Source organism: Muntiacus reevesi, chromosome 17, assembly GCF_963930625.1.
Source record: "Muntiacus reevesi chromosome 17, mMunRee1.1, whole genome shotgun sequence".
In the NCBI taxonomy this organism is placed as follows: Eukaryota; Metazoa; Chordata; class Mammalia; order Artiodactyla; family Cervidae; genus Muntiacus; species Muntiacus reevesi.
Window position 1 is genome coordinate 22,041,203 of NC_089265.1, and position 11,534 is coordinate 22,052,736.

General features: G+C 39.5%; 1 protein-coding gene and 1 pseudogene across 5 annotated transcripts in view; one reads left to right on the forward strand and one right to left on the reverse strand.

Moving 5' to 3' along the window:
* Positions 1-1,186: 1,186 nt before the first annotated feature.
* Positions 1,187-11,534, reverse strand: part of FOCAD (focadhesin) — a 292,503-nt gene continuing 282,155 nt past the window's right edge. For all 5 annotated transcript variants that reach the window (XM_065908204.1, XM_065908205.1, XM_065908203.1 and 2 more), the window contains 4 exons: positions 10,626-10,723; positions 8,922-9,173; positions 6,527-6,602; positions 1,187-1,885 (listed from right to left, as the gene is read on the reverse strand). In XM_065908204.1, the coding sequence (XP_065764276.1) occupies positions 1,812-1,885; positions 6,527-6,602; positions 8,922-9,173; positions 10,626-10,723 (500 nt within the window). In that variant the 3' untranslated portion in view covers positions 1,187-1,811. The remainder of the gene's footprint in view (positions 1,886-6,526; positions 6,603-8,921; positions 9,174-10,625; positions 10,724-11,534) is intronic.
* On the forward strand, positions 3,714-4,501 carry LOC136148704 (SIN3-HDAC complex-associated factor pseudogene; annotated as a pseudogene).

An 11,534-nucleotide genomic window follows, 5' to 3' on the forward strand; every position in this document is an offset into this window, starting at 1 on the left:
CGAGCTTCCCAATTCCAGGGGCTTATTAATATGAGACAGGGGTTTCTTTTATCTGATTCCAGCAATCTATATTGAGCATGAATGAAGTTTAATCCTTGGTGGGAGTTTTCATCCGAAAGTGGGTGCTGACAAGCTTGATGCAGTAGGAAGAGCTCTGGGCCTGGGGTTCTAGAACCTTGATTCCAAGGGTAGTAGCTTAGCTACGTATTTATACTCAAGTAGTCTAAAAACAAAATAAATAAATAAAAATAAAAATAGAAAAAATGCCTCTTTATAGTATTGTCATAAGGGCAAAATAATACAAAAGAAACTCTAGTCGTGTATACTCCTGATACCTAGTAATAAATGTTAGAATTATTTCAGCCTTTCATTGGTAGGAAATAATGAGACAGTCAAGGTGGGTGGGAGAGAGACGGAAACTGGCTTCTCACAGAAATGTTCTCCATTTCTGCTTCCTTAAAACTCATTTCCCTGTAGCTCAGCCTCTAAGGACGTAACAGAAATGAAATACTGGTGATGCAGTTAAGTACTACCTGAGTTAAGTACTTCCTTTCCTCCTTTTCTATAAGCGTCTCAGCCCCCTATGGAGTTCAGCAAAAGAAAGAGCTGTGACCTGGAAACAGAGTGTGAATTACCCAGTGAACCACAAATATTTGAAACCTGGAATCATAAATGCACATATTTGGAAAATTAGTAGAGCTGTTTTTAACCCAAGTGGTAGGTAGGCTTGGTGACAACTTGAAGGTACAGGCCACAGAGGTATATTACTCCAGTGCCACACCTTTTCTCCCCAGTAATCCCATACACACTTATATCACTTGTTTGTGTGACTGGCTAAAGACTGCCCTGATTAATGGCTGCATGAAGGAATAATAATTAGCAATCAGAGCAAAATTAAATTCCTGGCTGATTCCGAGCCCCTGAGTAAAGTGCAACCCTTGAGGATACTGTCACATTCCTTTATTTACTTGCCATGTGCCACCAGTCACCCTAAGACAGAGATTTGTACTTATTAAAAAATGTATAATCTTTTGATCTTTTGAGGAGCTATTTGCCATTTTTTGCTTGCCTAGCACTCCATCACCTTTCTTCTGGGAGAACCCAGTTCAGGTGGATGGACATATGACCTAGGCCTGGTCAGTTAGAGTGCCCCCCCCCACACACACACCCCATGTTGCTTCCACCATACCTATGAGCAAAGACACCTTTCCTTTCTTATTCTGAACTGGGTAACTTTCACTTGCATTCAAGAGACTCAAGCATAAAAAAATTATAGCCACCATTTTTGGGTCTGATTTAGCAATGGTTAACACCATGCTTATTATTTAAGCATGTAGAGCAGTTCCAAGAGTGTTTTAACAGTAAGAATAAGAAAACATGTCTAACTTATTGAGTCTATGAATATCCTCTAGAGACTTCATGGGAAACCGATTCCACTGTCACCAGTTTGGTTTTGCGAGCAAAACTTTCACCATGCCTTAAAACAAAAGTCAACATGCACCAATTTCACAAGATTGTTTTACTAGAATTTAGCAGGGAGGAGATGATATAGTCAAATTTTCACAAAAGAAAACCTTCAGATCTCAGCCAAATAAAATTCAGGTTCTTATTTCAGTCTCAACTGGCCTGGGTACCAAAGCAGCTTCTCCAGGCATGCACTGTCCAAACTGTGAGTTGTATGGCCACCCTGTCATGCCCTTGAGCTCTCTGCATCATGTCTCAGCAATCTCAGACACGAATTCTGAAAAATTCCTTCTGCCTATATGGTTTTCCTATCCAGCTAAGAATGCTGCTGGCTGCTGCGAAGTTCTTCACCAACCATAGGCTCTGGTCCATACAGCTTTCTTCTTAAACTCTGGGAGCACTCTCAAGGACAGCAGGGTAGCTAAAGGGGACAAAAAAAAGCACACTGTTGCATTTGGTGCAGTTACATTTGAAAAGATGATTTAGATCAAAAAGGTATCAGAACAGAGCTTGACTTGTTCCTGCTTGGCTAATCTTTAAGAATTACTATCAAGCCTTAGACAGAATTTTAATGGAAGAAACCATTAGTAAAGGTTGAGGAAAAGGTTTTTTTTTTTTTTTTTTTTTTTAAGTTACTTTGCAACCAGGTAGTGGGAAATTCCACAGATTTAAAACAAGCTGACTTCTGGGATGCTGGTGATGCTCTTTCCTTAATCCAAGTGCTGACTACATAGGTATGTTCCCTTTGCAAAAATCTACTTGTACACTTTTCTACACGAATATGACTTTTCCACTAAATGTTTTATTAAAAAGTAAACAAACTGATCCTGTAATGAAGTTAGGTTCATGGGCTCAATTTAAAGTATGGAAGTTGTGTGTAATCCCTCTAGGTAACTTATTATATATCTTATTTTAGAATATGAATATAAATATCAATACATTGATATTATTTAAAGTATAATAGTGTAAGAGAATGAAGATAAGTCAGAGTTACACAATAATTATGTGTGACTCTTAGGCCCTTGAATATATGACCAAGTGAACATGTACTTCCTTGACCCAAATAACAATTTCTTTCACTGGAATTAACTGTTATCTTCATGACCTAAGACAGTATTTGTTGGGACCAACCAGTGGTATTATGGACCCATGGCCCTTAAAAATGAGTCCAAACTCCCCAAGGAAAATAAGTAGAGAAAGTCCTAGCAGCAAATTTCTTGGGAATGGTCAAGTGAAAATATGTCAGACCACTGCTCTGATCCTCAGTGAAGCTCGGTGGTTGATCAGAATCACCTTCCTACACATGCCCTCCCACCCACTTTAGAGGGAGGAACAGTGCATTAGATAATTCTTGCTTGTTAGGCAATCAATACAATATACCATACTTAAAGCAAAATGTGATCAGTTATCACAAGAGAAGGTCAACAGGCAACTTTCCCAAAGTAAGACTTTCCAGTGCAGTAACTTAAAGTATGTCAGGGGCATCAATGGCAGCCATTGGGAGGATCCTAACCCCCAAGTCCCAAGATGTGGATGACAGTACAAGCTGTCTCGGACCACAGAACCAACACCCAGAAGATGTTTGAGGTTTGAGTAAAAACATCTATGTAATTTTCACAGAAAGACTGCTTATATTTGTGGATCCTGCAGTCATAGTTGAACAGTCAACAGAGATGTATAAAAAACATGAAAACCATCTAAATGCCTGGAAGCATGGGAAATGTCCAATTCCCCTGGGAAAATACTATACAGCCATGAAAAATACTTATGAAGCTAGTGTAAGAACAGGTTAAAATGCTTTTAATAATTTTAAAGTAAAAAAAGGCAGTACTCAAAGTGTGTATGTACATTTTTCAATTGGCTATGATTATAAAAATGTTAAAACTTACAGAGTGGGTAACACTTAGGAAAAAGAATCAAAATTGTCATGTGCAATGGGCTTCTGAATTCCTCTTTGCTTATTCTTTTTTACTTTTCTGAATTTTCTAATTTTTATTTAGTCATATTTTATGATTGTAATAAAACATTTAAAAACCACTTAAATAAAAATTAAAGGGGGGAAAGCGGAATCTACACCTTCCCCGCCAGCGGTAGCAACTGCAGAACTGCAGGAGACAATCTTTCTAGACAAGGCAGTTGAGGAGGAGGGAGCGATTGAAGGGGGGTTGACCTGGTGTGCACTGTGCCCCTCAGGATCGTTATTGCGCGTGAAACGGCTGCTTTTGGAAGGCTATTGCCCAGAAGAAAAGATGTTTGGTTTTCACAAGCCAAAGATGTACTGAAGTATAGAGGGCTCCTGTATTTGCAGAGCTAAATCCTCCAGTTCTCAATTCACTGACAGTAAACGCTATGAAAAGGATTTCCAGAGCTGTTTTGGGTTACATGAGACTCGTTCAGGAGATATCTGTAATGCCTCTGTCCTGCTTGTGAAAAGATGGAAGAAATTGCCAGCAGGATCAAAAAAAAAAAAAAACAAAAACAAAACTGGAATCATGTGGTAGATGCAAGGGCAGGACCCAGTCTAAAGACTACACTGAAACCAAAGAAAGTGAAAACTCTGTCTGGAAACAGGATAAAAAGTAACCAGATCAGTAAACTGCAGAAGGCATTTAAAGGCCACAATTCTGATGCTCACAGTACAAACTCCCAAGTGCCTCTCCAGCTGTCTCCCTGTTAGAGCAACCAGTCAGATGATGGCTCAGATACAGAGATGGCTTCTGGCTCCAACAAAAGGCCAGTGTTTTCCTTTTTAGATCTCACATACTGGAAAAGACAGAAAATATGCTGTGGCATTATCTATAAAGGCCGTTTGGGGGAAGTCCTCATCGACACACATCTATTCAAGCCTTGCTGCAGCAATAAGAAAGCAGCTGCTGAAAAGCCAGAGGAGCAGGGGCCCGAGCCTCTGCCCATCTCCACTCAGGCGTGGTGACTAAGCTTTATGTAGAAGGGGAGCAAAAATGATTTAAATTTTGGAAAACAAAGCAACAAAATGACCCTTCTATTTTTAATTTGGATACCTACTATTCTGCCAAAAGATGGGTTTGTAGAATAGTTTTGAATGGGTTATTTTTCCTCCAGTTCCACAAACTCTGAAGCCAGTGAAGCTTACTAAGAGATAAAAAAGAAGTGTACATAATATTTAAGATGCTGAGTATTTCATAGAAAAGCTGAATGCTGTTGTAAAGTGCTCTTTGAGTCTTTTTTAAAAATCCCCTTCTAATGAATGAAATTAGGGGAATTTTCAGGGGACAGAGATGGGATTTGTTGTATGATAAACGTATGTAGTTTTAGTCTTTCTATTTTGAGAAGCAGTGGTTGGGGCATTTTTTAAGATGACTGGCTACACTTGTCTTCCATCATTATAATAAATTTGTTATAACTCAGTAAACATGGACTTGCCCCTAGAGGTAGTTGTTAATGACTGAAATATTAAGGTCTTGCCAAGGTGATTCAAGCCTGTACTACTGAATATTAAGCAGGACAGACAGCTCTCTGGTGCGAATATCTTGAAGGAGTAATTTCTAAATATGCAGAGGTAACTTGATGTATATGTTGCACCCTGTGTTACCTCCCTTCATATTGATATTTGATACAGATTTTAATTTATATTAAACTTAAAAAGCAGAACCAAAACTTAAAGCAGAATCAAAGTTCCTCTTGGGGAAATGTCAAGTCTTTAGGATAAGCAATCCTATATGAATAGTACCAAAGCATTACCACTTAGTAGAGAACATTCTCTATTAAAAATGTTAGATTATCTGAAAAATAACAATGTGCGAGTCTTTAGGATGGCACAGGGAAAAAACAAAGATTAATGCTTCTTGGAGCATGTTTCTTAGAGGGCTTGGAAGTGTGTAAATAATTTGTTTATGTTATGTGACTGGTGACTTCACTGAAAATCTGCACAATTCAGTTTTAGCTCTGGATTACTTCAGTTGACCTTTGTGAAGGTTTTATCTGTGTAGAATGGTTGTTTGACTTGTTTTAACTTGTTAGGGTTTTGTTTTTTTTTTTTTTTTTTTTCATTCTATATTAAAGTAAAATTCTACTAAAAGAAAAGAGGTGTGTGTTAATGCTGAGTGGGTTGGTTTTGGTTTGGCTTCTTTTAGTCAGGCTTTCTGAACATTGAGGTGTTAGATGATATATCCTAAATGTGGAGCTCTTCCATTCTAAAACCTTCATTAAAAGCCTTTTACTTGAACCCAAACCAAAGTACTATCTATTGCCTCTTTTCTAAAAGTACAGGAAAAATATATCACCAGTTTTCATAATGAGGAAGGATCGTCTGCCTCCTTGGTAGAACATGACTCAGTGCTTAGTTTTAAAACTTGATTTTAAAGATTGGATAGTATACATAACAAGAGAGTGAGCTACTTTTTATAGGCACCCTATAGTTTTATAGTTCTTAATCGAAACTTAAAATTTTATATTTCTTCCTTTGGAAAAAACTACAAGCCACCATAAGCACAGACTACACAGTGAGTTGGGTCAGTGCTCCCACAGACCATGAGGTATATTACAAGAACCCCAGCCATTATCATCTTCCCCCTGAGTTATTTTGAAATTTTTTTTGTACATTTTAGCTGCAGTATTGGTGGTAGAATATACTATAATATGGATCATCTCTACTTCTGTATTTATTTATTTATTACTAGACCTCAACCACAGTCTTCTTTCCCCTTCCACCTCTCTTTGCCGTAGGATGTACTGTATGTAGTCATGCACTTTGTATTAATATATTAGAAATCTACAAATCTGTTTTGTACTTTTTATACTGTTGGATACTTATAATCAAAACTTTTACTAGGGTATTGAATAAATTTAGTATTATTAGAAAATAAAAAAAAATAAAAATAAAAATTAAAGGCCATTGAATTCTTCTTTTCAAATCCACTTTCTAATTCAAAAATGCCATACTGGTGACAGCTTCAGATTACTTCTCTAAATTGAACCAAGATGAGCCCTTTCAGGAGCCAGCATAGGCTAGGATGCTGTTCTCCAGTATAGACAACATTAGATGGTTTTCGCCTATGCTGGGCATAAAGGATGAAAGTAATACCTTTTAAAAGATCCTTGGATTTTGCTGAGAGTCCTTCCTTAGGGCTTTCCATGATGCTGAACAGCCAGTCAATGAACTAGAGTGAAAATGAAGGATGATATCAGTGACAACAATCTCAGGATCGGTAAGACATCATTCAAGCCCTTGGACCTGCACATATGCCTACCAGCACAGGAGTCCCCAGATAACACCTGCCTGGGCTGGGAGAGTGAAGAGGAGATGTGACCAGGCACAAGAGATGGGAATGTGGGAAACAGCCCTCAGTTAAATGACCCAGCAAAGTCAGACCTCCTTCTTTCACTGATTATCCTGGGACTTACTACAGCTTAAGAGTGGGGTAGACAGGGGCCCAGAGGGCCTCTGGTGTGCCATGAACATTCTCTCTCATTACTCTAAGAGGCCCCAGAAAGAGTAAGAGCCTTGCCCAAGTCCACTCCCCATGACTGGCAGAGTCAAGATCTGAAGCCAAGTACACCTGGCTGCAAAGCCTCACACTCCTTCACGCCATGCCGCCTGCCACCTGGTTCCATGTGCATCAGGCCTAGGCTCCTGGGTGGGCAGCAAATGGGTAAACACATCAACTGTAAGCCTGTTACTAAAATATGTTTCCGTAGCTAAGAATAGTTTGTGCCCAAATGGATATGAAGCCAAGTTGAAATGCAACAGAAAAGGTGTAACACAATTTGCTAGGTAGACCCAAGCATGTTAACTGCAAATAAATCCTGCAAATGGTAGAAACTCCACGTACTCGTGAGTTTGATCTCCTGGGTATAGCCAAAACTGTTTTTGAATTAGATACCGGGTAATTTCATTGACTGAATGTTCCCTATCTTGACTCACTAAAAAATACTAGTCATAGGAACTAGGCATTTTAATTTTGGACATAGCATGTGGGTTGAAAAGAAAACAGAAAAATAAAATATTCCTAATTCCCTGCTTTAATTAAAATTTTTTCTTTATTTTCTTTTCCTCAATTTTGTTTTATCATATCCTCCTGGTAAGTAAATAAATCAAGTACTACAAATACATAATAGATGCAAGATGTCTATGCTGTAGTCCAAAATGAACCAGGTGTCCCAAACCAGAAATAATTAAAGTGAAAAAGAAAATACAAAATTAGAGGTAATAATGCTAATGCTTATCAGGTTTAAGAAAACAAAGGCATTTTATATGAGATGTTCGATGGAGTTGTTCATGGCTAAACTGTGGGTCCATAGTTCAGACATATTTTTAAAGACTAAGGTTCAGATTTTAAGAGTAAGCCACAAAAGTTGGCTGTAAGCTTTCAACCTCATAAAGATCCAGTTTGATTACATGGGATTCAAAAAAATCCTTCAATTGACAATTCAACACAGGTTCAGTTCAGTTCAGTCGCTCAGTCATGTCCGACTCTTTGCGACCCCATGAATTGCAGCACGCCAGGCCTCCCTGTCCATCACCAACCCCAGAGCCATGCAATGAGAAATACAGGATGTACCTCATTTTCATATGCTCTGCAGGACAGCTAGTAGCCTGGGGAAACTCAGTATTAAAAACCAAAAGGTACTCCCTATAGTTTGTGTTTTCCTGAGCGCAAAGGGGATGACATTAGGCCTTTACAGATCTCCCCATGGTATCTAGCACAGGCCAGAAGCACCTGGAACATGGCTACTACATGGAATGAGCTGTGGGGAACCTTAAATATGGTAAAAGATGGGTACTCCAGATTCACAGCTCCCCTGGAAGATTCCCCCCCACACTTTGTTGACCACCCCCTCCCTTGTTTATCAACTGTATCCTTATCACGTGTGAGCATGCTCTGTTGTGTCTGACTCTTTGTGGCCCCATGGACTGTAGCCCGCCAGGCTACTCTGTCCATGGAATTTTCCAGGGAAGAATGCTGGCGTGGGTTGCCATGTCCTACTCCAGGGGATCTTCCCAACCCAGGGATCAAACCTCTGTCTCCTGGGTCTCCTGTATTGGGAGGTGGATTCTTTAACACTGAGAGCCACTGGGGAAGCTCATCCTTATCGTACCATCTTGCAATTTTGAACTTGCCTTCCCGTCTGTCCTCACTATGAAATTTTGAGCTTTCAGAGAGTTACTCATCCTTTATCCCCAGGATCAAGAACATGTAAGTCTTCAACCAATGAAGGCAAGCACAAGCTTTTCTTTCCATCTCACCCCTAACTATAAGCAAGTTGTTGCCATTATCACTGTTGTTCTCAGCCAGCAGTTACCCTGAGCCTGAGCTACCCTCAGTCTCTGCAGCCCTGCATCTGGCTGAGATGTGACACTGAGTAAGGAAGCCTGTCGTGTGACTCAGGTTTCACTTATCTCCCACTGCAATTCTACAGCAGAAGTTGCCGGAGAGAAAACGGCCGCCTGCCCTGAAGCAGGTGGCTGCCAGTCTCACCTTCTGGGTCTGTTCCTTCCATGGCTCTTTCTGCAGCAGAAGAGGCATGCTACTGGGAAGGAGAGTGAGAGCCTCCTGCAGAGTGACCCTGTGTAATGGACTCCTGCCAAGCAAGCTTGATGCTGGCCCAGCTGGGCCACGTTCCTGATGCCATGGCAACCAACTGGCACTGAGGCCGAGGAGGAGAGGGGCAGCGTGGTCTGCCCATGCAACCACTGCGGCTGCGAATATCAGCAGCAAGAAGTCCAGAGCCTACGGCAGAAGTGGAAACAGGGTTAGGTCACACACTTTAACAGTGCAAAGTAACACATGTTCACACACACAGCTCGCATCATGAGGAGATGTTATCTTCCCCGTCACCCAAGCCCTCCTCCTGCCCCACCCCTACCCCACAAGAGGAACTGGATAGGATAGCAAGCCATTTCCATGCTTAATGAAGAGACAGTCTGGGGTTTCAGAAGGTTTGAAGGATCCTCTTTCGTGAGTAGAGAAGGCCCAACAGTTTCATTATTATTGTTCTAACATTTCAAGAGGAAAATAATTTATTTAATGCCTAATCGTACTGAAATCCAAACATTCATCCTCTATTTTGGTGTTTTCAAAGAGATTTAAAAATTAATTAAGAGAGATATGAACAGGCACATTAAGGTTTATTATCATGTGGCCAAAATTTAAAAAAATATGTATAGTATATTCTGTTTTTGAGCAGAAACAACATGTGACTTTCCATATGCATTAAAAAAAATCTGTTTAGAATCCATGCATTTAGATTTTATAGACTAGACACATAGAAATGGTGATAACAAGGGCTACCTCTGAGTTACTGCATTACTGTGATTTAAATGATTTCTGCTTATTTGTATTTTCTAAGTTTCAAAAGATTTTTGTAAGAAAGCAGAGAAAGTTAATATAAACTTTGGAAATAAGGGGAAAGCTCAAAAAAAAAACTTAAAAAGTACCCTTCAATCTCTTAAAATGCCTAATCTCATTAATAAAAATTTCAGAAAGACACACAGCTCTGCAGAAAAGCTTGGCAGAATATCAAACAATATCCCAGGTTACACATATTTTAAGTAAACAGCAGATCTATGAAACATGGCTATGGAAACATACAAAAGAAAATGCACAGCTGAGTCAAGAAAATGGCAAGAATAGGAAAGTGCTTCCTTCATTTATTTTTCATTAATCTTTTTTTTTTTCTGGTCTTATTCACCTAATACTAGTGATGGTTGACCTCTTTGGGTCATAGATCATTTTCAGGTAGAGTGAAAATTCCTCTTCAATATGTGTGTGTAAGTACTGGCACAAACAGAGATTACTTGCACACACTTCAGGAACTCCTTCAAACCAGGTGTTTAAAGCCAAGCTCTGGACCGTGGTAGAGGCCAGAGGCCTGCACCCCACAGTCTTTGTGGGGTCCAGCTCAAGTACACAGGACCCTAGATTCCCCCTCTCGCTAGCACCTCTGTGTGCTGCCTGGCAAGGGAGGTGTTCTGATGAAAATATTTTTCAAAGGGCAGCTGTGGGCATCTTTAAGATTCTTAGTAAGAACACCCGTTTCCTGTGATGTCAGAGAACTGTCATCCTTGTTTCTCAAAAATGAAGGGAGGAAAGAGAGCTGCAAGCAGCAACATGTTCCTCTTTTGGGAGACTAAATATACTCTGTATTTTAAGAAAGCCACAAATGACTCCTCTAGACTGTACCTCATCAAGAGCCACGTTCTGAACAGATGTTGACTGGTAAGCAACATTTCTGATATAACCCATCAGTTCCAAGAGCCACTCCATTCTCTTCAACACGCCTGAAACAAAAGGACATGTATTACCAGACCATGGATTTTCTTTGCAATGTAAGACAGATCAATAATAATTATAATAACTAAAGCAAAAGACCCGCTGAGGACTCTATACAACAGTTACAAGTCCTCTTCTGGTACCTGAGACTTGTTCTCACGCAAGAGAGATTTTTTTTTTTGATACTATTCACATCAGATGACCTTACTTTGGTCTTTATTTTTAAAAGCTAAATTTATTCTTCAAACCTGATAAATGGTCAAATGCATTTAATGGAATTTCTCAACACTAAACACTGGGAGAAACTGGACATGCCCATGAGTTAGTAGTGTTAAATCTTTGATAATTGTTCTTATAGTCCTCCCTTGCTTAAAGTTCTCAATTTATGACAAAATCATACAGAATACCTATCCTAAAGACATAGGCCTAAAAAAAAAAGTGCCAAAACCAAAACCCAGCTGTAGTAGGTTAAATAGAGAACAAACATTAACATAAATATATTTTTTTCCTTTCAAAAGTGAGGATTCCCAGCACAGCAAAGACTACTTGGAAAGATCTTCAAAATTTAGTGCATGAGAGCACTGTGTTTGTGCCAGTACTTACGTGCACATATTGAAGGGGAATTTTCGACCCACCTGAAAACGATCTATGACCTCAAAGAGGTTAACCACCACTAGTATTAGGTGAATAAGACAAAAAAAGAAAAAAAGATTAATAAAAAAAATGAAGGAAGCACTTTCCTACTCTTGCCATTTTCAAAACTCTTGCCACTTCAAAATTCAAACTAACTTTGAAGGCCAGCTGGTTATGACCAAAGGC